General features: G+C 35.4%; 2 protein-coding genes across 2 annotated transcripts; both read right to left on the reverse strand.

The window, feature by feature from the left end:
* Positions 1-654: 654 nt before the first annotated feature.
* On the reverse strand, positions 655-8,911 carry tph1b (tryptophan hydroxylase 1b). Its single transcript, XM_056462855.1, has 11 exons — positions 8,769-8,911; positions 7,964-8,098; positions 6,996-7,179; positions 6,807-6,907; positions 6,645-6,712; positions 6,009-6,205; positions 5,734-5,869; positions 2,959-3,085; positions 2,746-2,841; positions 1,584-1,717; positions 655-1,489 (listed from the first exon to the last, which is right to left on the reverse strand). The coding sequence occupies exons 1-11, from the start codon at positions 8,856-8,858 to the stop codon at positions 1,315-1,317; spliced, it is 1,443 nt and encodes a 480-aa protein (XP_056318830.1). The 5' UTR covers positions 8,859-8,911; the 3' UTR covers positions 655-1,314.
* A 4,277-nt stretch (positions 8,912-13,188) lies between these two features.
* mns1 (meiosis-specific nuclear structural 1) lies at positions 13,189-22,413 on the reverse strand. Its single transcript, XM_056461637.1, has 10 exons — positions 22,322-22,413; positions 21,911-22,135; positions 20,555-20,682; positions 20,173-20,275; positions 18,121-18,350; positions 17,782-17,998; positions 17,592-17,699; positions 16,704-16,961; positions 16,456-16,581; positions 13,189-14,664 (listed from the first exon to the last, which is right to left on the reverse strand). The coding sequence occupies exons 1-10, from the start codon at positions 22,322-22,324 to the stop codon at positions 14,551-14,553; spliced, it is 1,512 nt and encodes a 503-aa protein (XP_056317612.1). The 5' UTR covers positions 22,325-22,413; the 3' UTR covers positions 13,189-14,550.
* Between the last annotated feature and the right edge of the window lie 88 nt (positions 22,414-22,501).

Genomic DNA, 22,501 nt, shown 5'->3' on the forward strand with positions numbered 1-22,501 from the left:
GTTCATACAAAAAACATCTCTTCAATGTTCAACAATAACTACAAATCTTACATGTTTCAGCAAAGGTTATACTGAAAGACAAAACTACATATAATAAATGAAAAATACATTTAAAAAGTTGTCTTTTGAACAAGGACAAATACCACTTAGTCGCCTCTATTATTTTACAATAATAAAAAGTGATATTATTAGCTGGACTTTGATCCCACTATTAGTTTGATTGAAAATCGCTTCACTAAGCAACATTCCCCTCTGCTGGCTACAGCATCACACTGCATGGCACAATCCATTTATATTGAGTTACATGCACATTTCTTTCCTTAGCAACAGTTTTTAAAAAAAATAGGAATGTCAAATAAAGGCCAAATAAAAACATTTACATGGGTATTTTATATGTGCATTTGTTTTGGTATAACCGCCCAAATCACGTGATTCTGATTTTGTTAATAAATAATTTAATAAAATTAGCCTGCATATATTCAATAACGTATTTAATCTGATCTCATTTGCTATGAGAATCAATATTCTTACCGAAGTAGTCAGTAAAAATAAATATGAACAGCCACAGACGAGCAGTACACAGTTCTCAGAAGACAACATACAGTATCACAGTTTCAGCCTCCCAATCAAAACAAGAAGAAAAAAGGAGAAACATTTTCAATATAAGGCATGTTTTATATCACAAACACCAATAAATAAATTATTCAGCTCAAGGCAAGAAACAGCACATCTACTAGAGGATACAGTAGGTTTTGAGTTGAGAAAACAACAGGTTGAGAATAAACAACAAGTGTACAAGTCAATCTACGTTTTACTTCAGAGTTTGATCTTATTTTATGTAACATAAATGAATGAAAGCCTCAATGTGTTCTTTCAAAACAAAGCTTTTTCTTTAAAGACTTCTCTAGACAAGGATGAACCTTTTTCATGTTTCCTTGAATTTCCTTGGGATGAATATCAGAGGGCAGAGGAGGTTATATAGAAACTATGTATAAATATAGTGATCATGAGACAATGTGATGGCAGTATGCTGTGCTGCTGTTTGAATAGCAGTGTGGGGTTGGTGTATTTAAAGAGCACTTAAAGAGTCTCCTGAAAGCACTGTTTGGAAATTTAAGTGCTCTGTGGTATTTGGCAGGTTTTCAGCAGCAGAGGAAAGGTGCTCACTGAGACGTTAAGAGTGATTCACCTCTGCAGTCAGACAAGGCAGATAATAAGATAATACTATGGCAGGGTTGAATGTTGAGTAACGTGCTCCGATATAAGAGATAGCAGGATTAAAAGCATTTAATATAAGCGAGGATCACGCTGGTTTCAGACACCGAGGTGTGTGCTGAGTCTGCAGAGAGCGTCTCCTACAATGTCTAGCTCGTGTCTGAGCTCCTCCACCACGTCGTTGATGCTGGGCATGTCCTTCAGCACACACACACTCTGTGTGTACGGGTTGTAACGTAGAGAGAATGGACGCTGGATTGTCTTTGCAAATTCACTGTTATGGATGAAATAGCAGGAATATTTGGTCAATATAAAATTATGATATGGCATGCAAATATTAAATGATTCATTTTTACAAATTGATTTACCGCATTCTACATTTGGCTTCCTCAAAGCTCTCAGACACAAAGTAAACATCCTGAAAGGTGGTGATGAGACACTCCTGCTTACAGGTGACCTTGGGCTCAAAGGGCAGGATTTTAGCGGAGTCTGAGAGAGAGTGCTTTCAAAAAAATACTGGTATCAGAGTCATTGGCTTTCACTTAAATACTGCAACAGTGCCTTATAGATTTGTAGTTGTGTCCGAAACAGTAGTGGACTTTCAGAAGTGCACTCGATCAATCCGACAATTCATCACAATAACAAGTGTACAAAAAAACAATGTACACTCAACAGCTAGAGAATACCCATAATGCACCACTGACAATAAGATGCCAACCAGAGTGGAATCCCATCAGTATAACTTTTTCTTAACAGTATTCTGAAGCATGAATTATGAATCACGTCAACCAAATAATCAAACATAACAACAAAAAAAGAAACTGTTATCTATTTACATTTAACCATAAATCAATAAATAATAATAAATAATACTTCATTTTTATCATTGTTCCACTAATTTTAGTTTTATCAACCAGCAAACACAAACAAAATGGCTTCCCTTTCAGTGCACTTGGTGCTCAAATTCACTCATTGATTTCCATGAACTTCTTTAAGTGCACTATATTAGTAAACTAATGTATGGAATAGTGAATGAGGGTATTCAAAGGCGAATTCGGTACACTATCTGTACATACACTGCTGTTTAAATGTTCAAGGCCATTTAGACACTGGACAAGGATGAATCTTTCTAGTTTGCAGGAGTCAAATGTTTGTGTGCATATGCTAATATATGTGTAAAAAGACTTAAAGACTTCTTACTGGAACATTAGAAATTATATAGAAAATAACACATTTTTAAAATCTAAGATTCTAACTAGTGATTGAATTAAAATATAAAGACTACTTTTCTATTTTTTATTATTATTTTTTTATTATTTTTATTTATGTTTTAGGGGTTTTCACCTTTATTGTGGTAGGACAGTGGACATTTACAGACAGGAAAGTATGGGGAGCAAAGATAGAATAAGGATAATAAAGGACCTCGAGCCGGGAATCAGACTTGGTGCCATGTGTCGATGCACCAACCACTAGTTTATTGGCACTGACACTATTTTTGAATTCTAAAACTGATAAAGTGCACTACAGTACCTTAAGTTCACTGATGGAAGAGAGAAGACCAGCCCCATATGCTCTCAGTGAACCCTCCTGCTTACACAGGCCAAACTCTACTGTGAAAAAATAGCACTGCAATGGCACACACACACACAAATAAACACATACAATTAAAACTACTGTACACAATATTAAGCCTTTATGGATAAATATAAACACCAGAACCGCAAAATGCACTGAAACACATACTGTTGCTAATTTCTGCACAGCATCATCTGATGCCCCGAGAGAAGCCAGTCCTAATTCCTGAGAGAACTGTGCAAAACTGGGTTCGGCCAACAGAGGAACATGGCCTAGCAGCTCATGACAGGTGTCCCTGAAAGACACAGACACGAGGATCTCTTTAAATCTTTGTCAAGTGTTTTTGTCAGGCTTATTTCAGATGGTGTAATTTGTGCGTAAACCTGCTCCTGACACAAACCAGAGTTTAGCATCTACTCGAATCACTTAACCCAGATTATCAATAACTTCAGTTAAATGACAAAGTTTTATTCAAGTGTGTTAGAGCTAAAATCTGTTGGCCCTCCAGCCGCAAGATTGGGCTCTCCTGGTACAGCATGTACAAGCTCTGTGTGAGTGAGGCTGGAGATATAATCCGGAACTGAAAACCAATTATAGTAAGGTTGGTAAATTTTCAGTACTTGTTTTATGTAGTTTACCATTCACAATAGACTAGTGACAGCTGATACAATTAAAGCAAACTTCAGGCCCGTAGCCAGGAGGGGTTCAGGTGGTTCGAAAGACCCCCCCCCCCCCTCCCTACTGACAAAGTTCAGAATTTGGCTGCTCATTTGTCCCATTTTTGACAATATGCCATCATAAATTGTGAAAACATCCAATAGAAAAAGGCTTTAAGACAAATTACATTTTAAATTATTCAAGTGGACAAATTCTGACTGAGGGAATGAGTTGGGCAGTTTGTTACTTGTCTATAGGCTTCAGTTTTTAGTTTAAAACAAGTTTGACCAGATTCCTAATTGTTTTGCTTTTTTTAATGATGAATGATAATGAATTTGTATTTTAAAAATGAGCATTTTTTCATGTTTCTTTTTTTAAAATGTCCTTCATTCATTTTCTTTTTAGCTTAGTCCCTTTATTATCTGGGGTCACCACAGCGGATTGAACCAACAACTTATCCAGTATATGTTTTACGCAGCAGATGCCCTTCCAGCTGCAACCCATCATTGGGAAATATCCCAGAACTCTTTCACACACATGCACTACGAACAATTTAGCTTACCCAATTTACCTATAGCTCATGTCTTTGGACTTGTGGGGGAAACCGGAGCACCCAGGGGAAACCCACGCGAACATGGGGAGAATATGCAAACTCCACACAGAAATGCCAACTGACCCAGCCGAGGCTCGAACCAGTAACCTTCTTGCTGTGAGGCAATCATGCTACCAACTTCGCCACAGTGACGCCCCTTGTTTAAAATGTTTAATTTAAAATTCTAATATCATTACATTATTTATAAAACTGTCATAAATTACAGTTTAAATGCACATGTATAAATAAACACTCTGTGGTAAAGTAGCACGGTAAGCACTTATGGTAAGCACTGACAAAAATGTAGGAAATATTTTTGTTGCAACAAAAAGTTATGATCACATCCAACAAGCTAATCCAGCAAATATTAGTGCTTAAAATGTCACTAAAATGCAGTATTTGAACCACATAATTTAATAGAAAATGAAGCAAAAGGGTACACTTTTGAGAAAAAAAGAACCACCACTTTTAATAGGCTGGCTACAGGCCTGAACTGACCCATTTTTGAAAAGGTAGACTTTAAAAAACTTTAAAAGAACCTTTCATGTAAATGAAAATACTTTTCACTAAGTAATTAAGTATTGCAGCAGCAGTAATGTCTTTAAATTCTGTAAAAGTGATGAAGCAGATACAAATGCATAATATGAGTATATGCAAACTGCCATTAAATATGAAGTTAGCCATAGAGTCCATTAGCACTGTTAGAAAACTGATAATTCTAAAATCCATGCAATAAAAAATGCAACTGGGCTGAAATGTAGTTAACATAATGTCAGTCAATGACATAACTCTATAATAATGCTTAATGGGTATACAAAAGTACACTAACAAGGTTAACAAATTACTTATAAATCAACATCAACAATAGGTATTGTTGTTGGAACTACTACTTTTAGGAAATGAGAAAAACTCAGCAATATTTTTAAATAATAAATAAATCCTTCCTAATCATAGTTGTACCAGTGGGGCTTTATATATGGCCAGACACAATGTATGCATCATATATCAAACAATGCATCTTTAAATTATTAATATTTTGCCAAAATCAAGCTTGGCTGCACGATGGCTCAGTGGTTAGCATTTTCGCCTCACAGCAAGAAGGTTGCTAGTTCGAGTCCAAGCTGGGTCAGTTGACATTTCTGTGTGGAGTTTGCATGTTGTCCCAGGGTTGGCGTGGGTTTACTCCAGGTGCTCCACAGTCTAAAGACATGAAGAATCAACTTAAGAATTGAATCAACTAAATTTATAGTGTATGGTTGTTTCCCAGTACTGGGTTGCAGCTGGAAGGGCATCCGCTGTGTGAAACATATGCTGGATAAACTGGCAGTTGATTTTAGTTCAAATCAAGTTTAAATATAAGGTTACTCTCCGGCGAGTGTAAGAGATATTTAAAGTAAATTTTCTAGAATATACAGATTATAAAGGTTATAGTAGTTATGCATGAGCTCAAGTTGTGTCCTAGAATACAGTTTAAGGGTCCAAAAGAATTAAAAATAAATAACTGGTTAAATCATCTTCAATTTAGTGTATTAACTGAATAAAATGTGGCATGTTTGTCTTCATCCCTGCATATTAAAGGTGACAGACAGTTGGTGTTGCTTTAACAATGGGTGCTGCTTGATAAAAGCCTGTTTCAAAGGCTTGTGTCAACAAATAAGCCTGAAGAGATAAAGGCATACATGCTTTGTACTCACGGTTCAGGGGTGTAAAGAGGATCTGAGCTGTGACGCACGTATTGTGTACAGTGAAACACTCTGAAGGCCAGACCAGCCAAAAAGTCTCTGGGTGACAGATAGCCAGCAACAGGCCGAATGGTGAATCCGGTTCTCTCTGAAACACAATAAAACATTCATGCAACTACTGCCCTCTGCTGGCGACACAACATATATCACTCTTCAGTTCCTCTTGTACCTAATGTTTTTATTTTTATTTTAAATTCATCTTTAAAAACGATGCGCTGATTATGCACCTCTCAGAAAGTTGGAGACGTCCTCCAGCTGTGGGATGTTGTCTTCTCTGTATCCACAGAACTGGCTGAGCAGAGGCAGGTTCTGCAGGTATTCTCTACAGGCATGTGTGGGGTAAAGCTTATTCAACTCCCGAAACACTACACCCCATGTCTTCACCTCTTCTCCTGTGAACTCCACGTGTGGTATGGGATCTCCACTGCAGAGAAGGAGACACAATGTGAATTTTAAAGATAAAAATTTGATCCTTGACCACAAAACCAGTCATAAGTGTCTTTTTATTGAAGCTAAATAAATAAGCCTTTCATTGATGTGTACTTTGTTAGGATATGACAATATTTGGCAGAAATGCAAGAAAAAATTTCAATCGGAGTTTAAAAAATACTGAGATAATTGCCTATAAAGTTGTCTAAGATAAGCGTTTAGCAATGTACATTAAGATTAAACATTATGTTTTGATATAACTTAATATTAAAATGATTGTTGGCCTAAATGGTAATGTAATTATTTTGAGCCATACAATATATTTTTGGCTTTTGCTTAAAATATACCCATGCAACATAAGTCTGGTTTTGTGGTCCCTGATCACATATGTGAAATTATTGGAGCAATTGTTACATTTTTATTATTGAACATACTGTTTGTAACTCATGGCAAGGTCAGCAAAATATTTCCTTCTCTTGCGATAAACATTGTCTTTGAATCCCTGAAATCATATGTGAACAGAACTTGTTTAAATGATCAGTATATTTAATATTCAATATATTTAACCAGTGAAGTACGGAGCAGATAATACCAACCGGATGATCTGCGTCCAATTCTGAGCCGTACATCAGAACACGACATGCACTTTTATCCAGATCGGAGATTTTTTTAGGGAACCAAGGCACCTCAGCAAGATCTGAAAATGCATTTATACAATGTTACACACCATTTCTTCTAAATTTTCTGTGCAGGACATGTTGATCTAAAAAGGCATAAAACGATACCGCTTGCAGGAGTCCAGAACTTATCAGGTGAGTTCATTGCTATTATGCTTGTTTGCTTGCGCAGAAGCTGAACAATTTCTTTCAGAGTTTCTCGATCACTGTCACAATCCACCAGCACTTCTAACTCTGAGTTGCGCCGTCTGGATTTACGTGACTCGATGTGCAAAAGGTTAACCTGGTTGTCCTATTTATAACAGATGAAAATACCCAATTTAGCTGACTTTGTTTGAAAAACAATTATACAAATTAGATGATGCATTTATTTATACAATATACATATTTTAAAAGATAGATAGATAAAAACAGTTGAAGTCAGAATTATTAGCCCCCCTTTGAATTTTTTTTTCTTTTTTAAATATTTCCCAAATGATGTTTAACAGAGGAAGGAAATCTTCACAGCATGTCCGATAATACTTTTTCTTCTGGAGAAAGTCTTATTTGTTTTATTTCGGCTAGAATAATTTTTTAAATAAACATTTTAAGGTCAAAATTATTAGCCCCTTTAAGCTATAAATTTTTCGATAGTCTACAGAACAAACCATCATTATACAACAACTAGCCTAATTACCCTAACCTGCCTAGCTAAGTATCTAGTAAAGTATTATTTACTGTCATCATGGCAAAGATAAAAATAAATCAGTCATAGAAATGAGTTATTAAAACTATTATGCTTATAAATGTGTTGAAAAAAAATTCTCCCCATAAAACAAAAATTGGGGAAAAAATAAACAGGGGGGTTAATAATATAGGGGGGCTAATAATTCTGACTTCAACTGTAGATAGACAGACAGACACAGACGGACGGACGGATGGATGGAATGATAGAGAGAACGATGGATGGATAGATGGATGGATTGGCAGACGGATGGCAGATAGATAGATAGATAGATAGATAGATAGATAGATAGATAGATAGATAGATAGATAGATAGATAGATAGATAGATAGATAGATAAACATTTATCTACCTGAAATAGTTTTAATGCTTTGACAAGTCCTCCGACTTCATTCTTCAGAGAGAAGACAATCGCAGCATGTTCCCTCTTGGAGGAAAGTTTCTTGTCTTTGTTCTCGTCAGTCTTATGGAAAGTAGTTTTTCTCAGCTTCATAAAAAAAGAGAGGTTGTATTGAAGGTCGTTGGGTAATACTCGGGTGTTTGTTCACATTAGCATGACAATCTCTACTACAGCAGATGTGTAATATCCTGAGTGACTGAACTTCTGTTTGTTTTTGACCTGCATTTTAAACAGGAAATAGTTTTTCACATGCAAATATTTATATTTCCTTATTGTTAAAAGACTTGGTAGGAGGAATAAATCAATTAATAAATCAATATTTTTAATAGTTCATATTTTAAGGACGTTGTGGTAGAGCAGCGACGTCAATGCAGAACGCAGACAGAAAATATGACTTTTTATTAATTAACAATAAACAAGGCATAACTTGATAAATTCACCATGAATGCTAAAATTGATAAAAGGCCTATTGTAACGTATGCTACATTACATATAAGTAGTTTACATACACAATAGGCTTGTATAATGCGTTATTAATAAAACTTGCTGTTATTAAAGTGTTATTGTAAAAATCTCAAAATACAAGTAACCGAAACAATTAATGACTGAACAACGCATCAAGACTAGCCTTGTAGGCTACCTTAGGTCTAATATAAGGCAAACAAACATACATTTTATCATCGGTGATAGGTTCTGACAACTCTTACTTCTTGTTTAAAAATGTTTACACATTATAAATGCTTGTAAAAGCTCGTACCTCATTGCTGAGTAGCTTCTCTTCGTAGTTCTTATTGATGGAGTCAAAAGATCGTCCTCGGCGAGGTCCGTCAAGCTTGTTGGAGAGCATGGATGAATGCTCTTGTTTTATAGTAGAATACGGAGAGGTGAGCGGCTCTGATAGACGCTGCCGTCAGGCTGATAATGAGGTTTTCTCTCTGGATTTATAAAGAGAACATGCGGAGGAGGGGGAGGAGCACGCGCCTCTGGAAAATACACTAATTGATCAACCCGCCATCCATTGGAAAAGGTTGGATTTTAAATTCATTTTAAGTAAAGGTAAATATGTTTGTTACTGATACAACTACACGTTGCCGCAGTATTTAACCCAATATCTATATTTCTTAGACTAGGTCCAATTTGAAAAGTAATTTAGTCTTGGTGTGTGTGTTTGTGTTCATCCGTTTTACTAGCAAAACATAAAAATGTTGGAACATTTTTATAATCGCCCAAAAACATGCTTGTTTTAAAAGAATGTTAAAATCACCTATAAAACAACCGCTTGAAATATGTATAATGTTAAATAGACTTAATAAAGTTAATAGAACCCATCCAAGGCATTATCATAGTTTCAAATGAGGGTATGTACATTTATTTAGCTACATACAGTATATTGGATATTGCTGTAAGTGCCAGAGTTAGATCATAACACTTTAAAACACAATGTTAATCAGCTTAATATACAGGGTCGTGCTGATAGGGAAAACAGGGTAGTGATTGAAGGGGCTTTGTAAACTATAGCTAAAACCCTTATTATTGATATTTAAAAATGAGTTACGAGCGTCATGGTGGCACAGTGGGTAGTACAATCGGCTCACAGCAAAAAGGTCATTGGTTCGAGTCGGGTCAGTTGCCATTTCTGTGTGGAGTTTGCATGTTCTCCCCGTGTTCGCGTGGGTTTCCTCCGGGTGCTCCGGATTCTCCCACAAGTCTCCATTTCTCAGTGATGGGTTACAGTTGGAAGGGCATCCACTGCGTAAAACATATGCTGGATAAGTTGGTGGTTCATTGTGCTGTGGCGACCCCAGATTAATAAAGGCACTAAGCCGAAGGAAATTGAATGAATGAATAATGAGTTAAGCATCACAAAATTGCCACAGAATGAGCCACTGCCACATTTTTTACCAGAGTATCGTTACTTAATCATTAAAAGAAGAGAAAAGCCTGAGAACAAAACTGTAGAAAAGTGTTACCACTTAATTTTTGTATTTATGTTCATGATCTTCACAAAACCCTTCTGATGTTATTGAGGTGAGATACAATAAAAGGATAGAGTAAATTTAAGGACTGGTAAGGGTTAAAAGTGTAATTACAGATGTGTTTGTAGGAATGAATTACAGCTTTAATGAAAAGCAGGTCTTTTAAATTTAAGTACAGTGTAAATACAGGCCACAAACAGATGTAGTATATAAAATGAAAAATGTAATTTAGTTTAGATACTTCATGTAAACTGGATCAGAAAACGTTAATAACATGGAAAAATCAAGTGTCATGCGATGGTGTGATCTCAGCTGATGTTTCAGCACTATTGCCAAACGAACAGCTCCGACAAGCCATTAAAAGATTCATAAAAATCGCAGACCTTGGCATTTAAACACACCCAACCTTTCATTTGGTTTGTATTGTTGACATTGGTTTATTTATTTACACTTTCCAAGGTTGGTCTGGGATCAGTGAGCTTTATTTCCACACCTCTGTGGAAAACTAGCGATGAAAGTGATGTGGTTTATGGTCTAATATGCCACGGCAGCAGTTCTAGATTACCTGGCGACGACTGATTCGGAATGTGCTTGTCACAGGCTGCTTTTATCTCCAAACCAATCCCCACTATAGTTCCAGTACGGGGGTGATTTGTTCCAAAGGGAGAAACATGGAAAATAATACAAGCGCATCAATGAGCGTGGCTCGGATTAATAATGATGTGGTAGTTATGAGCAATGGCTGTTTACAAGCTCACACCAGCATTAATTAGCCCAAATGCAATATAATTAGGTACTGTTGTACGTCTATTGCCAAACGATATGACTAATCTTTTATTCAGACGTTCTCACGCTACTTCTGTGCTTTATTGGCCCATTGTCTGAGCCTCCCACTGCTTGGTCATTGATCTGAAAGACCTCCATACCCCTCCTCAGACAGTCTTTTGTATGGCAGCCCATAAATACACATCTCATTATGGCTTCATCAAGTAAGAGATTCACCATCTATTGAAACACAGCCAGTTGATACCAGTTCCAACAGCATGCTGGGATTTAGTGCAAATGTAGAATATCTTTATAGCTCTGCAAAGCCATGAAGATGCAGGATGAGGGTAAACTGAAAGCCTTTGAGCTGTATGACTCTCCTTTATAAAACCACATCTTGTTAAAAGGTTAGCCACAGGAAATGTCTGAATTTTTTTAGTGCTAATATCTATCAGGGGGTCCATAGGAACCAGGAAATGAGCAAAGTTCCACTCAGAGATCTCTGTGTTTTTAATATGGTTAGCATGTATATGATTTTCATTTCCTTTTGGCCTGATATAGTAATGATGCCTGCGTATAAGTGATGACGTAAAGTGTGATTGATCCAAGTCAAACCATGCTCAGACTAATCCAATGGAGCGTTGGAGTCTGGTCTATTAGCATAAGCTTTATTGTAGACACAGCTTTGACAAACAGAGTCTTCATTCTTAGACAATTCAATACAGCCATGCTCTGGAACAGGAAGTTTCCTTGCTAGGAAAAGGCAATGATGGCGTAAGCAATGATACACATACTGTGAGTTCACTGGCCTGTCAAACAACGTGAAGTTCCTTCAAGGTATTTGTGTTTCGTCTTCCCAGGTGAGCAGAAGAAGTACGTGATGCAGAACGATGTCAGAAAAGATTAAGTCATGATCACTGAGCTTCAGTTCAAAGATGACAATTAAGAGAAATATTTGGCCAACTTAAAAGAAAATCCATTACAGTAGGTGGACCAAATAAGATTTGATCCAGTGCTGGGGAAAATAACCAAAACTCTCATTAGTGGTTTAACTGAGCTGCAAGGCACCGGAGTCAAGCTCTGGCATGGATTACAAACTTTATGAGACTGTAGATTGTCATGCTGAACATTTCTATCCTGCACTTAAAGGCAAAAGTCTCTTTTCTTTGAGAATCAAAAAAAAGGAAGAAATGAATATCGTGTCTGAGTATGTGCGCAGACATGAACAAGTGCGTCAGTGTGCTGCATGTGCATCTGGTATACACAACAACCCGAGGACTCTTCATCATCATCTTTGGATGATGGACAGTGCAAAACATGGCTATACGACAGGACAGACATTATATTTTCTCAAAGCTATGGAGGACATTAAGTGGACCTTAACACTGAACACTGACATCACTCTAATGGACATGTGTTTTTATATATATATATTTAATTTTAAAATGATTTATAAATTCATATTTTTAAATTTATATTTTTGTTTTATTCTGTAATCCACTAGTGACAGTTCTTCTTAATGTAAAATAAACATATAATTCAAAAGGGTTCCATGTTTTCTGACATTTTTTGACAACCCAATAGGAGCAATGCTGAATTTCAGTCACAATAAATGAAAATATATTTATTTCAATCAATTCTCATTTTCTGAGGGTCTCTAAATTTTTTTTTATGAATTAAAAAAAATCCAAATAAATTAAATATATATAATAGTATATAAATAGATGGATTTTTAAAAATCGAAATGTTATTAGATACTATTATCGAGATTATCCACATCTTGTTCAAACCTATACCTATAAACTTTATATTCAAAAAGCTGAGAATTGTATGAAGTTGTACCTAATTTTTTTCCATAAATATACTTTAGTAAAAACACACACAAACACACATTTAATACTATTATGCTGATTTGCTGCCCATAAAGCTTATTATTATTATCATCATCATTTGATTTTGGGTATTATTATTATCTTTATCCATTTCATAATTTTGTGTTAGATGCGATACATTTTCACTTAAGATTCTTTACTGATTAAAAAGTAAAAGTAATATTTTGGTAAATCATTACAAATGTTCATATCACACAAATTTTTTTATCAATCTAATGTGTGCTTGATAAATAAAATATCAGTTAAAAAATACAAATTAAACTGAAAGTATAATGTTACTTATAATGGTAATTATACAAATCATAATTTTACTGAATGATAATTCAAAATGAGCCATCTGACAACATCATTTGGCACTGCAACAATATCAACAAAACGGCTTTTCTAAGATAATTTTGTCATAATGTGTAGTGTCTTCTTATTACATGGTAATATATTGTATAGTATAGTGTCCTATTACTTATTACTGTAGTTAAGTGTTAGCTAGGTACTGGCAGTAAACACTGAAGCCGTATAACACAGGATATTACCTGTAACAGACACTTAAAATGATTGATTGCTTTTTAACATTAAACCTCTACTACTACTCTGAGGTCATTTCTAGGGTATAATTAAGACACTGGGATGAGTTATCTGGAGAAGACAAGAGCCTTTATTATCAGCATAGCACATAAGAAGAATATGTGGTGATCTAATAAAACTGATTTAAACAGGCTGAAAATCCATATGAAATAAACTGACAATGACAATGGTTATTTTGCAAGCGCACAATGTTATTCTTTAGGTGAACAATTAATCTGTGCAAGTTAATCCGCAGAAAAAAAAATGTTTGTTTTGATCTTTAATCAAAGTCTGAACATTTGCTTCGACATTTGGAGTGACAGTCCTTCTCTGATGATGTCTGTTTGATGGTTTCAGCCACAATATTCTTTAAGCTCTTACTGTAAGTGTGCTATGAGGGGATGATGTGTAAAAAGAAAGACCTACCCTCTACTCAATATTCCAGTTAGTTGGAAGCTGGTTCACGCTGACTTTAACATTGAGCATGAACTTCCTCGATTGCTGATGGTGATGCAGAGCAAAAGTTGAATCGGAAAGCTGAATCGGTTTATTGACACGTCCAAGGATATTCATTATATGGCTCTTTAATTTAAGAACAATATTTAATAAGATTGAAAAGATGACAGCCTTTCAAATGAAACTTTATAAGATCATTTCCAAGAGGGGCATGACATATTTTTTAGTATGGATGTGGTATTGAGAAGTCGACACTTCTAGTAGGTGGAAGAACATTATGGCTATGACAGTGGGCAGACCAATGTAATGGACTAAGTGAACATACTGACTGACAGACGTTGAGACACTGACAGACTTGACTGTACATGAGCAGTCACATTTGATTAAATTCTTGCTTGTATGATTTACTGCCTGCCAACCATTAACCATGTCCAGTTCTTTCTTAGGAAGCAATGAAATCACGCAGAGGAAAGGAACTGCTTACGTGCTTTCTGACTCGAGATGAATAACCTATTCTATAAATAATGAACAATCAACAATATGGTTCAGACAAAAGAAAACAACACTGTATTAACCAGAATGTGACATATTCACCTTACATAATCTAAATATTCATGTTTAATAGGTAGTTTCTTTTTAAGACCAATATTTCATCATCAACCACAATCACTAGGTTAAATAAATTTGACATTTACACAGTAAAATTAACTTAAACATACTATGTAAATTACATTAAAGAAAACATGTTTGTATAATGTCTGACGTTTGTTTTAATCTTTTGTGAAAATGGAAGATACACCCAGCAGTAAACTATACCAGTCCAGTGCAGACAGATTAAAAAAAAGAATGCCATGTAGTGTTCATGAATTACCATCATGGTGGAATTACCCTACTGCGAATCATCTCCCCAGCCCTCATCTGAGAATAGATCTGCCTGCCGTTGCTTGAAATTGTTTTTAAAATCCTCATCAAAGTGCTCCAGATCATCTTCTTTGAAAATACCCTAGAGAATTAAATATATATATATATATATATATATATATATATATTATATGAATTATAATTATATATAATAAATTATAGATAGATAGATAGATAGATAGATAGATAGATAGATAGATAGATAGATAGATAGATAGATAGATAGATAGATAGATAGATAGATAGATAGATAGACAGACAGACAGACAGACAGACAGACAGACAGACAGACAGACAGACAGACAGACAGACAGACAGACAGACAGACAGACAGACAGACAGACAGACAGACAGACAGACAGACAGACAGACAGACAGACAGATATGCTAAAAGGGATAGTTCACCCAAAAATGCTATTATACATCCTTTATACATCCTTGTACTGTTTTATTGCTGATATCTTTTTCTGACTTAAAAAAAGATGTTATTAAATCACAAAATAATTCCATGTAAGACATGTTGTATAATACCGCTGTTCTAGGATAATATGGAATGTGCCTAAAAATCACAAACAGTATGTGTGTATTTTCTTCACTGAAATATACCTGAGACAGTGTTTCGAGATAAAAATTCTGGCGGTCAGATTGGTTTGTTTGTCCCAAATAAGTGAGTAAAGTTTCATTCCAGTATGAACATTTACAAAAACGTTGGTCACTGTCAGGTTTTTCATTAAATGATACATTCAATTTTGGGTTGTTTTTCACTAAACCCCATTATTTAGGGGAGAGCGGGGCACAACCAAACGTCTGAGTTTTGATATTTGAGTGAATCCAGAGTCTAATATTTGTTACATATAGCTATTTGTTTTAGCATTTACCATCTGCACTATTGGAATTAAAAACTGGTGAGTGACTTCTGCTAGTTAGCGAAGCATTAAAGAACTCTCTTATGTACTAAATAACAGAGTGGAGATTAAACCAACAGCACATTTACCTAATTGTATATAAACACATCCCTGAGTTAATTTAAACTGGTCATGACTAGGCTCACACAGAATTTACGCACGCAGAAATCCGCAGATTTCCGCAGATTTTTAGCCCATCATTGAGTCTATTTATTTACTTATGTAAATTTATATTTATTAAGTTTTTTAAATAAATTTCAGTGATATTGTCTAATATGAAAATGTTCATTTCATTTGTTTACAATATAGTTTGTAAAGTAATATTTTCTGTCTTTTAGTAGATCTATTATATGAGAGACTTGCTTTGTTTACCAAATAAGTGGATCTGATTGAATTTGCATTGTAAACCTTAAATAAAAGGTAAATACATATTATTTTTTATTTCATATATTAAGTTCATTTATGATACTCCCAAAATAATTCAGCATAAATCCACAGATATTTTACAAAATTATGCGCAGAAATCACAAAATTCTGTCTGGCCCTAGTCACGACTAATGAACTGGTCATGTGCTGTCCTAAGCAGGAGCTAGTTGCTCAAGACCACAAAACCTACCTACCTTTTTCAACTGGATGGAGATTAAAAATTCACGCCAGCCAGAAATGTACTTTTTCTATGATAAGATAAAAGTTCTATATTTTTAGTAACAATAAATTTATGCTAGCATGTGTGAAAATGTTTAAATCATATGTGTTAGAGCTAACCCCATGTTAGTTTGTGCCCCACCCTTCCCACCATCCAACAGAGTTAAATTTGTGTTTTTCAAAAAATTTACTTGTGTTGTCTGAAAAAGAAAGTAGGGCATACGGCACATCACCAGAGTGGGCAAATGATGACTTTCATTGTTGGAAGAACTATCCCTTTAAAGCAGTGTTCATTTTCAAAAATCTATCTCAAGTATTCTCACCTTTGGTAGGTATCCCAGCAGTTTAGTCGCATGCTGTTTCAGGAGCCTCTGTCTCTCCTCTTCAATGATCTTCCTGCGCTGAGCTTCTCTCTCCAGTTCAACTGCTCTCTCCTGTTCCTCCCTCTCCTGTTGAATATTTAGATTAATTCAGTACATGTTGTCTGTATTATGAACTTTTTTATATGGGACTAGTGAGGAAATAATGACTTGATTTGCATGTTTACAGATTTTTGGCGTTGGAATCTTACTTGTTCAGCCAGATACTGTTGTCTCCTCTCTTCCAGAAGCTGCTCCACAGCCCGTTTGTGTTCTAGCTGTTTCATACGACGCTTCTGAGCATTCATCTGCTCAATGCGATCATCCTCTGCAAATTTGGCCATCATCATGTGTCTGAAGGCCTCCTCTTCCTCTTTTTCCTCTTGTAAGCGCAACTTCTTGAAGGCCATCATTTCTTGCTGAGTTTGCTGTAGCTCCAGACGCTGCCGTATCCTCTTCTCCATCTCTTCCTGTGAGCGGCATGATGGGAAAGAGGTGGTAAGTGTACATAAAATGTGGAACTTTCAATATTTATTTGGTTGTTCAACATCAGAGTCTGAAAGCCAGGCCCCCTTCACTACAAAATTAAAGTAGTAACAGCTGAGTTAATCCCCCCGATAATAATAAAAAAGTTTAATATATGTATTATCTGGGGTTTTAAATTGTTTTCTTTTAGGCATTTTCAGTGTGGACACACTTATATGCTCAGAAATTCATACCACAAAAACACATAAATAAATAACGATAAATAATGCTAGTTATTACTGAATATTACTATTAAAAATATTATTACAAACACTTAATTGTTACGGATCAGCCATCCAATCAATCAATAAAATAAGAGTGTGAATGTAATTATATATATATATATATATATATATATATATATATATATATATATATATATATATATATATATATATATATATATATATATATATATATATATATATATATATATATATATATATAAAAAGGGTTGTTATTCATTATTATGGTCAGAATTAGGGATTATGTTGGTTATTTGAAACATTACTAAAACATTTTATAGACAAAAATCACAAGAGTGTCTTTGGAAAATTTAATAATAGAGTTCTCACAATTTCTTGTCGTCTTGCAGCTTCTGCCTGCTCTTCCAAGCAAAGTTCCTCACGTGCGCGCTCCATCTTCTCACGCTGTTGTTTTTCCAACTCAATCTGCTCAGAAAGCTAAAAGAGAAGGACCATGGTAATACTTAAATCTTGCCTGCTTTCCTGTGTTTGATGGAACATAGTTTGAGCTGTCATGTACCATTTTGTGCAGGGTCTCCTTTGCCTGCTCTCGCTCTCTAACTTTGGCCATTCTGTCCTCCTCCTTCCTCTGTTGGTACTGGGCAAACTCAATGATGCGTCTGTTCTCTGCTTCCACCTTCTCTCTCTCCATACGTCTCCACTCTGCTTGTTGCTTTTTAAAATCTTCAATGTACCTCTGAGTGGCCGTCATCTTATCAAGTTGTAACTGAAGTTCCCTTTAAATTAAGCTTGTCAGTTATTAACCTATCCAGAACCATCTTATTAAAACATCTAAAACACAATAGATCTCAGAATAAAAAATATATATATATTTTTTTTTTTAAAAGAGCACACTCACATCTGATCCTCCATATAGATCTTGCGCACGATTTCATCCACCATGTGTTTCTCTTTAAGAAACTCCTCATAGGCTTCCTGCCTCTTGCGCTCCTTCTCCTCAAGCTGCCGTTCAAGTTCTTGCTGGTATCGCACCACCTCTTCATACTTCTTCTGCTCCAGCTTCTCCTTCTCCATCTCTGCAAGCTCATGCTCATCCCGCATTGTACGTGCAATCATAGCTTCTTCTCTCTAACATGTAAATAGAGTGCAATATATGGGTTCCAGAAGTAAAAGCTACATTTTTTGTCATTTTCAGTGCTTTATACACAGTGGCCTGCTGGTGCTAAAAACTTTTGTGAGGGCACAGTTAAACTGAAAATTAGACCAGAAAAAAAAACAACTCTTAAAACGTGCAATAAAGTACAGACTGATTCAAAAAGAATACCACAACTCTGAAAATCTAGAACTCTGCAAAGAACAAAAGGAGAGCTAAGCTCTTTCTGTCGTGTGTTTAAGGTAGCTCTGACATTTCATTTGGTTGCTTTTTTGAACGAATGGTCCCAAAAGCAATGGATTGGCCACCAGGCAGCTTGTGACAGAGCACTTCATCACTGGCCTCCAAGAAGTCCTGACCCCATCCCCTGTGATTTTTCTTTTATGGGGGTACGTTAAAGATATGGTGTATCGGCCACCTCTATCAGCTAACATTGAGGAACTAAAAGAATGAATAACTGCAGCTATACAAACTGTTATGTCTGGGATGCTACAGAGAGTGTGGAAGGAGTTCGAGTATTGGGTTGATGTCACTCGAGTGTCTGGAGGGGGTCATATTGAACATCTATGAACTTGTTTTCAACTGAAAAAAAACTTTGCTAAGTACTCTTCACATTGAAAATTACCCATCATGTTTCTTTGTTTAAATACAGATTTTTAAAGATTTTTCTTTTTTTAATCACCCTGTACTATACCACTTATCAGTGAATGATATTCACTGTAATACATTAATTACAATATGTATCTGTTAACAGTAGGACTAGTTTTGAACTATCCATAATATTGCTGTCATCACTAGTAATTTTTTATGATGAACAATGTACATTTGTAAACAACTAAATTCCCCATTGCTGTATGTAGTTAACCCATCATTTAAAACCAAATGAAATAATACATTTATAATAAACAATAGATAATAAAAAGACTTTATGGTCAGTTCATTTTTTGAACAATAGTTACAATAATATTCTAATATTGTTTTATATAAAATGTACATATTTGTAAAAGTTTAACAGCATTCTTCTCTAAATAAAATTGTGGGGGCGCCCCCTATTGGACAGTCACCACTATTTATCTAAGATTTCTTTTCTTTTTTGTCTAATTTTCATACATTTCATTGTTTCAAAGCACCCTTTGTATTGTTGTTTCTTCAGGTTTTACTCTGTGTCTTTTGTCTGATTTTAATACATTTTACCATTTCAAATCAAACTTTATAATTTTTGTGATTCAACCTTTATCTGGCTGTTTGGTTCATGACTTATAATGCTTTTACAAGCACTTTTGTAAGAAACTACTGTCTGTCCAGACACAGATTCCACTCTACAATAAAAGTATATTGATGCTCATTTTCAAAAATGGCTAAATTATTATAAAAGATCAAAAGTCAATGATTTTGTTGTCTCTGTGCTATTTGGGATGATCACATCATGAGCAAGTTGTGACCAAATTTAGGATGGGAACAAGAATCTGAGAACCATCTCAGACAATAGAGCTGCATTAACATACAGAGCACAGCTGTGACAACAAGAGAAACCTCATTTACATTAGTGGTGGTAAACTAAAACAGTACAAAATGTTCGGGGTTCCTTATGACTCCACTGGACCCATGCCATGTACTTTGAGATGGCTATCCTAAATAAACATTAATAATTTTTTCTTACTTAAAAAAAATCCTATGAGAAAAATTCTTCCAGAACAAGCACTGCTGAAAAAGTGATCAGGCACTAATACACTTGATTCACATTTAACATCACAACAAAATATGCCTAAAGGCAAGACATTTGGAGTTCACACTCACCAATGTCTCATATCGCATCGCTTCCTTTTCTGCCATCTGCGCTGCCCGCTCTCTGTTCAGGTAAGCAGATTTGAGCTTTAACTCCAATTCTCGAAGCTCAACGCTGCAAATGAAACAACAGATGTAGTAAATGATAAACATCATACAGAACAGTCCACATAAAATTTATAACTGAAACAGAATATCTAGTAGGAAGATATTTTGTTTTAGTGCACTGCCCATTTCATCAAACTGACATCAGGGAACATGCCATTCAAAAGCAAGAAGCATTTATTTTAGGTTTGGATGAGTAGCCAAGACAATGATTAACTGCTTACCTCTAGAACAGCAAATTGATGTAAGAAAATTAAAGTTTACATTTTGATTTCATGATGACTTATACCTGTTCTCTTTAATATACTGCCTCATCTTCTCATCTCGGAGTTTCTCATTATTAATTCTTGCCAACTCCTTGGCCATCCTCTCCTCCTGTTCAAGCTGCCTCTCTCTGAACAATTTGTCCTCTTCTGCCTAAAACATACATTTTGCAGGGGGGAAACAGTCAGTTACAATTAATTATTATCACATGTAATTATAATTTGAAGTAAAAGTAAAATGTGTAAATAACTTTTGCCCACTGGCCTCTGCCCATGATCATGGTCTTCTATACATCACTACACTATCTACTTTGTCTCTTCTCCACCATGCTGATGTGTGGTCAATGTTCTGGCACACTATGATTGCATTCATATTCTAAAGGTGGATGCTGACCACAGGTTGAAGAGATTCACCCTTCAAAAAATGTGTGTAAAGTGCTTTAGGAAAAAGTGCTCTATAAATGAAACATTATAACGTCTTAACTGGCATGGTATAGAGATACTCTGATCGATCAGCCAGAGATCCGTATTGAACGATAATCACGTTTCATGACTCGATTGGTACTTGCTAATCTGGCCGATCTCATGAACCGATCACAATTGTTTGTTTATGAGGTTACAAGCAGAGGACACATAAGAACTGAAATCCTTTTTAAATATCAGAATCGAATGTTCTGTGTTTTCAGCAATATTGCAAGTTCATTAAATCCTGGCTGGAAATATTAAGGAATTATATTTTAGGAATTTTTGGAAAAAAAGTTTTTTAACTTGAATATTTAGTAATATAACTTATTGTAAAAATATGTATTGTAATAAGCAGTATTTTATGGGCCCATTTCCTTTTAGTAAAGAAGTAATGGATTTATATGTGTGCATTTTAACTCCTTATGCATCAAATATGCGCTCCAAACTTCATTGAGACATGTTGAATTCTTCCATGATTTGCAATGTTTCCAAATTGCTTTATTAGTGATTTTTCTTGCCAATCTTTTAAATCTGTTTTATCTATTTTGATCTGTAAAGTTGCTTCTGACAATGACATGATGGACTAAATGGTTTAGTATCTTATGTGTCCTAAGCTTATGTATCATACTTGAACTGAAATTGTGCTTTATGCATTATAAAGCTTATTGCATCAGAATCGGTACAAAAATCCTAATCTGAGCATCCCTAACTGTAATGTTTAATACACTATATGTTTTCTAACCGCATGGTTATTGATTCAACTATGTTCTTGTTTGTTTAATATATGTTTTGAATAAGTATTTATGTGTGGACCGACTCAGGAAGTGCCATATGGTACAGCTAATGAGAATCCAGTAGGAATTCTAACATATAAACAAAACGAGACAACTCTTTTTAGAATATGTAATGAAACCAACTCTGAGAAGTGATTCCTCGATTTGTCTGCCATACTCTTCATCTTGCAGCTTGCGCAGGAGACGCTTTCTCTCGATTCTGTCTTCGCAGCTAAGGTTGGCTTCAAGCTGCCGCTCTTTAGCGACGCGTTTGGAGTGATCTTCACGCATCTCCTCCTGTTTGCGGTGCTCCAAGATCATCTTCTGATGGTGGCTGTGAGAGATGTTACGCCGTTGACTTGTGAAAGACTGCAAAGAGACGGTCGCTTTTAACCTCTGTAACAAATCCACTCTATGACAAAAACCCATGATGACTGCAAAACACGGTGTCATCTTTTATTTGCGCATATTTTGTGACATCTTTACACTACGATTACTTTTAATTGTTTTGTTCAACATACCCTTCGTTAAGTTAAAAAAATCTGTCACACTTACCATTCCTAAAGGTGTGCTGGAAGTTTTTGTTCAGCTCCGTGCGGTATAAATGTTTGTTTCTAACTAGACAAAGTGTAATACACGGCGCTCAGTTGTTTGTGACTCGTTGTCTTAGAAACGTCGGATTTCCTGACCTAAGAATAAAGAGGAATTTTATTGGCCAGCGCGACTCATGGGTTC

The sequence above is a fragment of the Danio aesculapii genome, chromosome 7 (genome assembly GCF_903798145.1).
Source record: "Danio aesculapii chromosome 7, fDanAes4.1, whole genome shotgun sequence".
Taxonomy (NCBI): domain Eukaryota; kingdom Metazoa; phylum Chordata; class Actinopteri; order Cypriniformes; family Danionidae; genus Danio; species Danio aesculapii.